The 13,485-nt window shown below is 42.6% G+C and overlaps 2 protein-coding genes across 8 annotated transcripts in view; one reads left to right on the forward strand and one right to left on the reverse strand.

The window, feature by feature from the left end:
- The window catches only part of MCF2 (MCF.2 cell line derived transforming sequence), a 96,178-nt gene extending 84,638 nt beyond the window's left edge, over positions 1–11,540 (forward strand). For 4 of the 5 annotated variants that reach the window (XM_060249873.1, XM_060249875.1, XM_060249874.1 and 1 more), the window contains 7 exons: positions 925–1,003; positions 3,262–3,325; positions 3,497–3,600; positions 4,511–4,623; positions 5,225–5,337; positions 6,461–6,561; positions 9,599–11,540. In XM_060249873.1, coding sequence (XP_060105856.1) covers positions 925–1,003; positions 3,262–3,325; positions 3,497–3,600; positions 4,511–4,623; positions 5,225–5,337; positions 6,461–6,561; positions 9,599–9,639 — 615 coding nt within the window. In that variant the 3' untranslated portion in view covers positions 9,640–11,540. Of the gene's footprint in view, positions 1–924; positions 1,004–3,261; positions 3,326–3,496; positions 3,601–4,510; positions 4,624–5,224; positions 5,338–6,460; positions 6,562–9,598 lie in introns of those variants that run through there. The other variant, XR_009555976.1, reaches the window with a different exon arrangement.
- Positions 1–13,485, reverse strand: part of F9 (coagulation factor IX) — a 155,886-nt gene that overhangs the window by 126,785 nt on the left and 15,616 nt on the right. For 2 of the 3 annotated variants that reach the window (XM_060249883.1, XM_060249882.1), the window contains one exon: positions 11,603–12,768. In XM_060249883.1, coding sequence (XP_060105866.1) covers positions 12,224–12,768 — 545 coding nt within the window. In that variant the 3' untranslated portion in view covers positions 11,603–12,223. Of the gene's footprint in view, positions 1–11,602; positions 12,769–13,485 lie in introns of those variants that run through there. The other variant, XR_009555977.1, reaches the window with a different exon arrangement.

Below are 13,485 nucleotides of genomic sequence, written 5' to 3' on the forward strand. Positions count from 1 at the left end.
AATGCCCATATGGATCACACATCTGGGGAACGTCCAACAGTATGAAAGCAGAATAGCACATGTATATGGTTGCTGGAGTTCTGTAACAGTGCATGAAATGCTCAGAATGCTATCATGGATGTAGAACTTGGCATCCTGATAATCTTTTTATGCAAGTTTTTACTTTTAATGTGGTGAATCTAAGAGACTGAATAAGATGTGGAGTTATTGGGGGTGGAAGTCCATTCCCATTCCCATGACTTTTGAAACCAGAATGGATTATACATACTTGCTAAATTTATGCTGGTAAACTCACTTTTTTTCCTTGACACCGAATTTGGATGTCCTGGGTGCGAAATGTTAACTAACTACCCTTCCACGCAACCCTCTTTTTAAAGAACAAAATTATCAGCTTCTCTCATTGTTTTGGAGCATAGTAAACCCCCATCTAGCTGAGGATTTGCAGTTTTGGTGGGAAGGGTTGCCCCCTTTTTGTTGTTTATTTAAAGTGTTGCATTCTTTTCTCTACTTGGGAGGTCCTCCCAAGGACGTACATACCCCAGGTTTGTCTGAAGTTTTGTCTGCCTTTCTTGCTTTTACAAGGGCTGAAAGGTAATTACATGCAGGTGCCAGTCTGTGATAATTTTATGGAGGCATAAGCATGGTGTCAGCTGAAGACTCCTGCATGCTGATGAAGTCTGGGGAAGCTTTCTTGTGCCACAGAATTATCTGGCTGCAATCATACACACTAAATAATGCACTTTAAATCCACTTTCCTAACTGCATTTTGCCAGTTCAGACAGTAAAATTCAGTTGGAAAACGCACTGAAAGTGAATTGAAAGTGTATTATTTAGGGTGTGTGATCGCAGCCTCTGACTTGTCCATAAAAGACTGACTTGGCTATCTGTCTGGACCTCAATTGCAGACACCTTTCTCTTTTTCAGGCTCAGACAGTTGACCTGAAGATGGCATGGCTCAATGAAATCAGAAAAATTTTGTTCAAGCAGCAAGAACTTATCAAAGGTACATTCTTAAATGTCATGAGTTTATGGCTAGCAACAAGCTTTACTTTGCAGGCAGATCCTTTGTATTTTCCCACTGCTGAGTTATTTATTGAAACCTGTACTGCCTTTCCAAAATGCCAGTGGCGGTTCACCAATAAAACCTTATTAAAATAATCTCATGCTTAATTACCGATAAAAACAACACACTTCCAGGGTTTTCTAAGCCAAACCAACCCCAAGCAGACAGAAATAAAAAAGGCTTTGCAAGCCTTTCAAAAACACCCAACTACCAACCCTCTGGTTTTCAGTGGCAAAAAGAGTACATTTGCTCTGATTTTCCAAATGTCAGCCTGCTTTTGAGGGGTTTGCTTCCTAATATTTTCATTTCATTAGAGAGCAGTTCAGTAGAATGGCTAAAAAACTGAGCTACAAATGCCGGAATCAAATACTGAAATGATTAAAAAACTGATCTAACTTACAATGATGTTATAAGGATTACCATTAGATAATTAAGTACTTTCAGTGCTTGAAATCAATTATGCGAATACTTCATTATTTGTAGATTCAGATAGGCAGCCGTGTTGGACTGAAGCAGTAGAACAAAGTAGGAGTCAATTATCACCTTTAAGACCAACAAAGTTTATTCAGAATGTTAGATTTTGTACGCATGCGTAGCCGACTCGAGGTTGACTCAGCCTTCCATCCTTCCGAGGTTGGTAAAATGAGTACCCAGCTTGCTGGGGGGGAAAGTGTAGATGACTGGGGAAGGCAATGACAAACCACCCTGTAAAAACTCTGCCGTGAAAACGTTGTGAAAGCAGCGTCACCCCAGAATCGAAAACGACTGGTGCTTGCACAGGGGACTACCTTTACCTTTTTATACTTCTTCAGACGAGGGAATGGGGAATTTGTATGATGGCCACCTGGGCTTGAATGGTCTTCACCACCAGGGGGCACTATATACCCTCATTCAGGCCTCAGACTGAGAGAGAAGAACTTTGTCCTTCTGCTGCCTTCCACACTGACTCCTTTGTATCTGAGGAACAAAAGCCTGCGTGTCCTCAGCTGATTTTACCCTTGCCTTCTGAAGGGCTGACCTCTTCTTGATGCTGGCCCTTTCAGTGACTCCATCCTTCCACCTCTCCTGAACTCCAGTGAATTCCAGGCAATTCCTATGGGAAGCTGCTGCCACCCTACAGCACAGGTGTGACTCATTCTATTGTTCCCCACCCAGGGCAACCTCCCAGCAGATCAAACAGTGAGCCATGAAAGGGCCAGTTGCCACCAGTTGGCTGGCCAGCAGGTATCACTTTAAAGGTGAGGAAACAACTTGGTGAGCAACCACTGACTATGGCTTCTCGGACCCACCCACCTCAAAGTTGGGGAACCCTGGTGTCCTTGGGATGCCTCGGTCTATTGTTGCTGTCAAGTATGTTACCCAATGAGGTGGCACTTCACCCACATGGTGCAAAAAATCAGTGTGTTGGGCTTCTGTTTTCAAGTATTTTTCGTATGTGTGCGCACACACACTGGGACCTCTGGTGACTGACCCCTACTGAGGGCCTGGAGGATATTCAGGGAGGTGACTGAATAAGCCTGCCCCCACTTCCTGACTGGATATTTCAATGACAGTCTCCTATCCAAGTACTAACCACAGTCAATCCTTCTTAGCTTCCGAGATCTGACAAGATCAGGCTCACCTGGGTTATCCAGGTCAGGGCTAGTGTATTGGGCTTCTTAATTAATTGCATTCATTGATTATTGTGCTCCGTTGGGTGGCTAAGGCCTGCCCATTCTGATGGCTTGCTGTTTGTGAAGGAATCATTCGGCTTGTGTGTAGCCAGCTTAACGGGATGGACATACATTGAACAGCTTGGAGAGCTGTTGGTGGTTATCCAATAAATGTTAACCATCAACAGAGGGTGTTTGTTATAAAGCTCACAGGGAGGGCCTTGCTGGATCAAACCAAGATCCCATCTAGCCCGCATTAGAAATATAAAAAGAGTGTATGATGAGTGTTGATGTCCTTCTGAAAAGAGAATTAGACAGATGAGTGGCTATTAGCCATAATGACTAAAGGGGACATCCATTCTGCCTCTGAATGCCAGTTTTGGAGGTGGGCAGATAATAGGGAAGGGTTTTTGTTTTCTTTCCCACCTTCTGGGTCATCTAGTTGGTCGCTGTGGGGAACAGAACGTTGGACTCAATCAAACTTAGTCTGAACCAGTAGGATTGTTCTTACCTTCTTTTCTAATATCATTTGCATCATACTTACAGTGGAGAAGCAGCAACAACCATCTTGTGTAGACCCAATCCAGCTCTCTCCACCATTGAGCAATGGGTAAGTTAGATGAACTTACATATGCACACATGCTTGCGGTATTAAAATATTACTGCAACAAGTGTGCACATCTAAAAATGTAGAAGATAATTTTAAAAGAAAGCAGGGTGTTGTGGATGTTACCTTCTCCTTGCTTCATCTGTTGTTCTGATGTGACGTCTCTTGTTTCAGAAAACAGCCAAGAGCTTCCATAAGTTCAGAAGAAAATGATTCTGACCGCACCAGCCCTGTGACCTTAGAGAGTTTCTCCCCTCCTCAGAACAAGCCAAACAGAAGTATGTGAATTTGGAACATACTTTTTTTTTTGTCTGAGTAGATAATTATCAGATTGCTTTACATTGCCCCATATAAACTCTTTCCTCAGAGCATAAGTGCTCTCATTTTTGGCCTTCTCCTGAGAACACAAAGAAAATACAGTGATGCCATACAGGAAAAAGTAGACAGGATATGGTGGTCCTCAAAGGAGGCAAGAGATTTTCAGGTTTGAATCCTTCCCCTATTTGAGAGGGAGGAGGAAACCCTCCCTGCATGTGGACAATTAGAAGCTTTTGACTGGCTTCCTCAATCTCACTTTGACTCTGACAGATTCAAGAGGACTCATTTCTACTTTAGATTGGGACCATGATGCATTGGGGGAGGGTGGGGTTCAGCCTTCCTCACTCCAACCTGAAAACAGCTCCTTGGAGGACACTGTTTGCCTTCTCTGGGGTAGCACAGGTAGATGTACATCTGTTGGGACCTTGCCAAAAGATGAGAAAAAACTGGGCTGGCACACAGAGTTGATGGTTAAGGGAATGTCCAGGTTTGAGTCCTCCACTTTCACCCCACACCTTCAAGCTACTGGTGACTTCCAGTAGGAATCCCAGGGCATTCTTATTTGATGATTACAGCTTTCCCCTTCAAAGTACATGCAAACAAAAATAAACTAGGCAACTATACTGAACCGACCTCGCTCAGGCAACTCCATAGCTGTTAAAGTCCTGCAGAATTCTGAGAACCTGGAACTTTCAGCTCCTAGAATTGATGGGCATGGGGTACAAATGTCCCAGATGTCAGCTTTTGTGAGCATGCTCTAGAGGGTTGTCTTATAGACTCCTTTTCTCTTTTTTAAAATGGGTATTTTAATAGAGTGATATATGCCAGTGTCCTTGAGCAACTTTTATAATCCCCTATGTTTCTATGCAGCTTGGCCAGGAATGTCTCATTCTTTGGAGATCTGTGAAGGTCTCGATGACTGGTCTAGCAATAACTACTTCTCCACCTGTTCCGATACCGAAGAAGAAGATGGAAATCAGCTGGTTGGTTGAATCCTGTGCAGTGCACCTAGCATAGCCCCCAAATTGTTATGAGTGAAATTGTGCCAGATCTCTGTGGCTGTCACGTTTCTCTTAGTAGGTCTAAGTTGATAGGTGTTGCAGGTGTGGGTCATCATTGGCACGTAATATCTGTGATGGTTTATCTGTTCTAATTTTCTCTGCCATCTCAGTCAGTCTTTGCTCTCCCTCTTCCCAAACTTATTTTATTTAAAATGGAAAATGCTGGTTTTCCAAAGCTAATGAGCAGCTTTCAAAAATAAAACAAATATAGCACAGGCATGGAAGGCTTTTTTAAATTTTAAAAATTATTTTTAAATTGAATTAATTTAATTTAAATTTCAAATCCCCCTCTCAAAAAAAAAACACAAATACAACACTATGTTGGTATGGGGCAGGGGGAACAAAACATAAACCAACAACAAAGCCAGCAATAAAATGTCATCCTCAGATTTTGCCTGCCAAATCATCTAGTTTTCAAGGCGGTTTATAAATACAATCTATGATTAAAACAAATTGGTAAAACATTCATTTCAAAGGCATTGGCTTAGCTAACGTTTGCCTACCCACAATTTTTATCCCACAGTCACCAGGAAAATATAAGGCCTTAGCAGACTGCAAGAAGAGGGACTCAGAGGACTTGCTGGTGAAAAATGGGGACGTGATTCAGCTTTTGCATGAAGATGGAGAGGGGCAGTGGTACGTACTCCAGAACTACTACTCCCAAGAGACAGTGTGGTGTAACAGCTAAAGTGTCAGACTAAGACAGGAGAGACTTGGGTTCAAATCACCATTCCGAGCTTGAAAAAAATGATACATTGCTCCTGGGTAACTCTCAAGGAACTGTCCAGCAGACAGGGCCAGCCCTGACCCTTCTGGCACCCTAGGCAGCAGGTGCCACTGGGCCTGCTGCCTACTCGCAAGTATCTCCGCAGCTGCCGCCTGCTCGCAAATAGGCACTGGGCTACTCGCAAGTAAGCACGGGGCTACTCACAAGTAGGCGGCAGCCATGGGGATACGCAAGAAGGCCTAGGGCCGGCCCTGGGGGAATGAAAGGTGCGGCAGTGACTGGGGGGGTAGTGCAGAAAGGGAGGGAAGGGAAGGAAAAGTGCAGCAGCGGCAGAGATGGGGGGGAGTCGAGAAGAAAGGGAGGGAAGAGAAGGAAAAGTGCAGCAACGGCGATGGGGGGGGTAGGCAGGGAGAAAAGGGAAGGAAAAGTGCGGCAGCAGAGGGGAGAGAGGGAGGCAGGCAAACTTGGCATTTGTCAAGGGGGGGGAGCCCAATCTGGCACCCCCTCCCTCCTGGCAGCCTAGGCAAGCACCTAGTTTGCCTAGTGGGTGAGCCGGCCCTGCCAGCAGACATATGTTGGGAGTTCCTAGGTGGGTGAAAATTCATTCACAGGCACATGGGGGCTTGATTCAGGCTGTGACCACAAGGAGAAGGGGCTTCAGCCCCAACCCCCATCGTTTCCCCAACCTGAAACTTATGTTCTGCACTCTTGGAAATCAAGTTCCCTCTAGAATTCCCAGCACATGTCAGTTCAAGAATTTCTGGCAGTAGACCTGGGAACAAGGTATCTAGAAGTTAAGACTAACTGGGTGAGCTCAGGCTGGTGTTTCAGCCTGACACGGTTTTCGTTGTGAGGATAGAATGTTTGAAGGGAGAAACACTGTGTTCTTTGTAGGAAAGTGATCAAAATGTAACAGATTTACTTACCAAGTAAAGGGGGGTCTGTCGGTCACACTGTGTGATTAACTTGTGTGTTTCCAAAAAGTGCTGTCCTTTTCACCATTTCTTTCTCCTTTTTTTAACTTTTAAAAAGGTTGATAAAAAACCTCAATCAAAAGAAGGAAGGCTGGATTCCTGTCAACAGCTTGCAAATAATCCTCGGGGACTGTAGGTTTCGGAATGCCAGAGTTGCAGGTATCCTGGGATGAGCCTCTCAGCTGTTTCAGCATTGAAATATGTGGGCCAATGGAGGTGTTTGCTGCTTTGCCTGCTTGCTTGCTTAGAGGAAACCATGGCTTTCACCTTAATTTCAACCCAATAGTATCAATTGCTTCAAAAATTTAGCAATAGTAATACACTAAATCTCCTTTTTTAAAAGTTTGCTCATAGCGTTAAAAAAAAACTGGTTTGTGGGGGCAGGGGGGATCTAAAATGTAGTAATTGTAGAAGAATTAAAAGTAATTCACAACACTTTATTACCTCTAGGTAAAAATGCAGACTGAAGAGGATTTTGCATTTGAAGGGATGGGAAGTCATCTCGACACTGTCCTTTCATTTGATCTGCAATGATTGTTTCACACATGCAAGTCATCACTGGGTGGTTTTGCCGTCAAGTGATGACCATGTCTGTGGGACCAATCCCTCACTCCTTGCTTTGGATGAATAGTACATTCATACCCTCTAGTGGTTTTGTGTCTTTTGGCAGAACCCCCGCACACAGGTTCTGCCTTTCCTCAGGAAATTATGAGGACAAGAAGCATGCTTGTTTGTTGGTACTGAAAGCTAAGATGTTCAGCTAAGATTTTATAGGAATGACCCGACTGTGCTTAAAAGCTATGTTCTGTCGCTCATGACGTAATCATGGCCATAACTCACTTTTCTTAGAACAGTGCCTTTTTAAATACAATAAACAGGGGGCATACCCCCCCCCAGGAAGGCTTACTCCCACAAAAAACAGAAATAAACTGAAACTTAGTTTTTTTAATATATAGAATAATTTAATTTTGAGTTTGTGGTTGGGCTCCTACGTAGAGTGACCAACACACCTCTCTGCACATTGGTCCTCTGTGTCAGAATTACTTTAAAATGAATGATGCCATCATCCTTTGTGATAGGCAAGATACACTTTCATTTGGGTTTCATAAGGATAGCTGAGTACAGAGAGTAGCATTGAGTTCCATCCAGTAGAAATTTATATGTCCAGACTTGGAGCACTGGAAATCTTGCTTGCAAGGATCTTGTTCCTAAACCTTTAGTAAAGCCCTTTCAGCTTACTTCCAGGGTTATTTTTCCTCCCTGCAACCATAAGGGCTAGCAGCATGCTTGAGTGCTGAACTTTTTTCCTATCCTGTGGCACACTGCCCATTTCTGTCCAGAGTTCGTTTTGTCATCTGACCATTCCTTGCTACTGGGAGCCTGTGAAAATCCCACAAGCAAAGATTTCATCAAAATTTGGAAACACACAGTATAAAACGTCATGTCTCTTTCATCTGAAGGTTCCGCACCTTTCATGAAGAACACTCTGTAACTTGACACTGATTGAAGGGAGTTTGAAATGGAATTTAAGCAGCAATTAGCACTTTAATAAGGCACACATTGCTAACATTGTGTGACCCAAGCAAAGATAGTTTTTTATGAACTGATGCACTTTATACTCCATTCTGTTCTTTCGTCTATGTGAGTGGGCTTGGGTGTCTATGGTTGCAACAGTACATAAGCCAAGTAGTCCTTCTGGCCTGTGCTGGAATGGTCCGAATGAATCCCACACTCATCCCCTATTATGCCAAAGATCACACGGATGCTGCAATTTGCCAACCCTTGCCTAGAGTTTCTGAAATAAGGGTGATCAAATCCCTGCTGAGCTGTAGTTCATAAACAGCATTCTTTGTAAGGCCTCAGCATTGTCATGTTGTGCGTGTATTCACCGTAAAATATGTACACTATCCTAGGCACCTAAAAAAAGTGTGGCCTCATTGGACAGCATCCCAGGGGGAACATAGTGTACATTCCCTGTCAGAAGTCAGTAATGCTTAATGGACTGATCATGACATGAATTGTTGGCTTTATTAAACTTCCTAGAAATAGTTTTGCCTCTTAGAAGGGATTTAGACCAATGTTGTGTGTTTTTGGACATTTGTACATTCAGGCCTTCAGTAACAAGAGCTAGCTGGCCTTGTATTTTAGTGGGAAAGTTTCTCAAACTTTCACAAGCGTGACTGACAACATTTTGCAAGTACAAGGGGGGCAGGAATATGTAGCCAATTGCAAATATAGCAAAAGTGGATTGCACTTTTAATGCACTTTAAGGATTTAAGTCACAAACTTTTGCACAGCAGCCTTAATTTACAGTGTATTAGTGAAATGCAAAGATGTTTGGATTTAGTTGGTGTTTGCTGGCTTTTGAAACAGAAAAAAGGCTTGTTCCTCTTTTCACTCCATGTCTCATGCTTCAGTTACAGAGAAGCAATAGCACTGAGTCATTGGGTAGCTGAAAGGGAAACTCTGTGGTCCTTATTGAGCTAAATCTCCCATTTGACATCCATGATTATTAGTGATGAGTGGATTTCCCACCCTCTGATCTGGAATTTTTCTCTGTGCTGCTTCTGCTCTGCCTTAATATTGGTTTAATTTAAGAGAATTTCAAAAAATAATTCTGGAGTCATGTGTTGTCTGCCGTAGCTTTCAGTTCTTTCTGTTTATATGCATCCCCACCCCCTTCCCTTTTCAGTCCATGCGCTTATTCACATTGGTGAATCTTGATGTAGTCTTACATATGATTGCTTCGAGATTCTTTTCACGTTGTGTTCTGTGCATGCATACGCCAATGCATCAGTAAAAGACTCATGTATGATGGCATCAACTTCAGCATGCCTGTTTTCAGTGTTTTATGAAAGCACACTTACCCATCAGTGTCAAAGAGGGGAACAGAGACACTCATAACTTGAAACAATAGCAAGCAGTAATCTGTACAAATTTTGGGAAGTTTACCCCCCAAAAAATCTCCACAAGAGAGGATTCAGTTCTTTACAAATCAAACCAGGTAATTTGGAGCTCAAGAATACATGTGGAAAAATCTGATGAATTTCAGAACCATTCCCTAATGATTTTTAGTTTTTTGCTTGGGCAGAGAGTATGGTTGTGATGTATAAGAATGCTGCATGGTAATCTGAATCTGTGTATTCTTAGGATATGGTTCTCCTAAATGTTAATCTCCCTCTTTGTTGCTTTGTAGACGCTGCCCCTTATAAGGTGAGAAAATTAAGCTCCCCCTGAACTTTGAAGTGAGAACTAATGTCATGTCATTTTTGAATGCTACAGTGGAGGTTTGAAATGGTTGTTTCCGAGAAAAAGGGAGCTTTCAGGGGTTGGAGTTCCCCTGTACTGTCACTCATCGACATTCGCCGCACATCACAGCTTCACCAACATTGAATGTGACCATCAGCGGAAGCCCATTCTTTTGACGTTTTCATTTTTTCACCCATCAGTGGACAGTTCTGAACCACTTTGTTTTGACGTGTTGGTGGGACTTCTTTTCTCCTCTCCATGACATCCGCTAAGTTTCATTAGGCAACTAATTTAATTCTTTCCTTTTTGTTGTTGTTCTGAGGCCTGATCACTCTTGTTCATAGGCATTAAAAGCTCTACCTTATTTCACAACCTCACATTGGTGTGGTTGGCTGCACTTGACTAGGTTCACAAATATTACTAGTCGTAATAAGCTACATTTTCTAGTTGGGTTGATTTTTTTTTCTGGAATGGGTGCAAATTTATTCCAATGACATCTGCATACAGACCATTTTTGGGTGCTGGATGGTGCATGATGATGCAATAACCTTGAGACGGAGCGGGTTCTCCTTTTGCACTAGGGGTCTGTTTCAGAGCCCATGACATCCGTGGGCTGTGGTTCAAGACCTTATTGATTTGACAACTCAGGATTGTCAGAGGTCACTTTGGGTTCACCAGTATTCCTAAGCTATTTAGCAATGAATCCATGTTTACACTGAACGCTTTCTGGTTTTTTTAGAAGACGTGTGCCATAACTTGAGTTTGGTTTCCACTTTTGCACTAAAAAGAATGAACGTGTTGTAAGACTGTACTTTTCAGCGTCTTCATTAAGAATAGCTTGATGTTGGGATGGTCTTCTTTTAATGAAGTTTACATCATGTCATTATGCTTTGCCCGTGTATTTTTCCATGTGTGTGTATGTGTATGTAAAGGTGGTTGGATGTCTACAAATCTCATGTGCAATGACATCAATAAATAGGGTAGGGGTCGCGGTGGATGGAAAATGAGTAACCTGAAAGCTGAAAGCAACCAAAAATAATCTCAATTGGCTGTTTTAGTGTACTTGTGGGCCATAGGAGAAAAAGGACCTGAAAAAGAAATCTCACTTTTTGGTTTGTGAATGACAGATTTCAAGTGGTACCACAAAGTTTGTTTATGTCATGAGCATATTTTCAGGTAGTTTTCTAGTAGCGAACTTTTGTTGATCATGTAATGCGTTTTGCAGTCAAGCATTAACACACTCTGATGGGTCCCAGATCTTTTAATTCAACATTCTGTGTTATACTTCGTACACCACCCAATGTGAACATGAGCCCATGGATCCATTACACTTTAAATGAAAGGATACTTCATTTGAAATATCAAGCCTGCGAAGATTCCTGTTGGATTACTTCAGTTGTCTCCATGTTTTGAACTATATTGTGTCCCTTTTAAGAGCAACTCTCTTGCCTGGCACATAAAGGAGTAGAGATATCACGACACAAGGGCCAGTCAGTCCTACTGCGAAGGCTGGATTTTTTTAACCTCTCACTGAAATATTTTATCTTGACAACCACATTGTGCACATCCTGACACATCTTGGTCTTTTAATCTTCCTAGTTCTGAATCTAAAAAGCTTTTATTTATGAAATTGCCTAGGTCTGCAAATCTGAATGTACAGTCTTAGACTTTTAAAATTTGCACAAAGCGTTTGACATCTTAAAGTAGACAGGTTTACCACTTGCGCTGCAAATGTGATGTGGTACTTTAAGCTACATTGGGGGACAAGGGTTCCCTTGCCTAGAAATTTAAATTATGTAAACTGTAAATGTACTTGTAAAAATGTGTTAAAATCTATATTTAAAGATATATATATTGCAAATTGGTAAATAAAAAAATGTATATAAGAAGTTTCATTTTGTGTGGCGAGTTTGCTGCTGCCCTTAGTCCACAAGTAGTTCTCAGGCTGCAATTTATTTATGAGTTCATTGCAATTTATTATAACACATTGATACATTGAGTGCTGGATTCATTTGCAGTTCTAGTTTTCCAGTTCTTTACAATGTGTTCACCCTCACAACAACCCTCTGAGGTAGGCATCTCCATTATTATAAACAGATAAGGATCTGAAGTTGGTGCATGTTGATGTGTTCAAAGCATTGCAAACACCCATTAGGAAATACTCCCACTATTTTTGGGGAGGTGGGGTAGAAACTCATACGTAAACTTTGTTTCTAAAAGAGATGTTGTCAATGTTTCGGAAAATAACTCCTGAAGCTATTTCAGAAACAGTTAAGTAGGAGTCTTATGGCACTTTAAAGACTAACAGATTTTTTAGTCTAGCATAAGCCATTGTGGACTATTATCCACATGCACGTGGTTTGCCTACATTTGATGAAGCGCATCCACAAATGCTATAACAAAAAAATGTGTTTAAGGTGACACAAGATTCCTGTGTATTTTTGCTGCAACCAGCTTGCACAGCTGTCCCTCTGAAATTATTTGAGAATACAGATTGGAAGTTGTTTAAATTTTTGCTTCTTCACAAACTGATGATCTTATGGAAAGGAATAAAAATACTTTGGCACTGCCCTCAGGTATGCCTGGTTGTGTCTCTGATCCACTTGACATATCTTGCAACTCTGGTGTAGATGCCATATTTGTCTCTCATGGCACACTGTTCCCCCCAGCTGGTTATCCCAGTCAGAAACCAGGTGCCTTCCATTTCTGTGGCATGTGGCCCTCCACTGTCTCCTTGGCATGTATCTTTTGCCTCGTAAGGATGCCCTGCACAGAACATGCTGGACACAATGGAGAACCTAGTGCTCCTCAGGCAGGTTGCCCTATCAATCAACTGAACCTTTAGGACCTGGAGGATGCTCGCCTCCCGCCCTTGGTATGCCAGCCTTCCCCAGCCGCTCACGGTGCTTGTTCCAAACTTGAGAAGGCTGTTAGTGAATTCCTTGTCTGCGATGCAAATAGGGGTGACGTAACTGTTCAGCTCCAGTGGCAAATCCAATTCAAGGAGGGCAATGTCGTTGTGGTACCTCAGGCTGCTGTTGTATGTGGGATAAGGGATAATCCTGACCACTCTGCGGTGCTGTTCTGTGTGGTCATCTTCCTCTGTGCGGAGTTCACCTGGTAAGTGAGCCATCACAATTGAAAGAAAGAAATTGACATCCTGCATTTATTATTGGAAGTGCTTTTCTCTTTCAGTTAAAAGGTCTGTTGGGTTCCTCATTGTACTTAAAGCTAACAAGTGAAACTGGGAAGGCTTATCGATGGTCAGGGGTCCCAGAACTTTTGAGGGGACCCTCCCATCATTTTCCCTGTGAGAGTTCACAAGTGGGAATATACATGATATGTGAGACATGTGCAGGTCTTTTTCTTGAAGCAGGAACTCATTTGCATATTAGGCCACACCCCCTTGATGTAGCCAGTTCTCCTGGAGCTTACAGTAGGCCTTGTGCTAAGAGCCTTGTAAGCTCTTGGAGGATTGACTACATCAGGGGTGTGTAGCCTAATATGCAAAGGAGTTCCTGGACATGCGGGTGTAGTTATTGAAGGCCTGCCCAGTCTCAGAGATCCATCCCTAATCTTTGCAATCCCCTGAAGTCTCAGATCATGTGCCCGTTATCTGGAATGGGGGGATCACTTCAGACAGATACTTTTCTATAGTGGTACTGTAATTATGGAACCCCTTTCCACACATAATATTTGGTTAGCGCCAAGTGTGCTGAGTTTGTGCTGCCAGCTAATGCTGGCCCCAGAATTTCTGTTGAACATTTTTAAAAGGGATTTGCCCCAAGAAGCCCCCTTCCCCAGATGTTTTCAGACCACATGTAGCAATGCAGT

The sequence above is a fragment of the Heteronotia binoei genome, chromosome 11, assembly GCF_032191835.1.
Source record: "Heteronotia binoei isolate CCM8104 ecotype False Entrance Well chromosome 11, APGP_CSIRO_Hbin_v1, whole genome shotgun sequence".
NCBI classification, from domain to species: domain Eukaryota; kingdom Metazoa; phylum Chordata; class Lepidosauria; order Squamata; family Gekkonidae; genus Heteronotia; species Heteronotia binoei.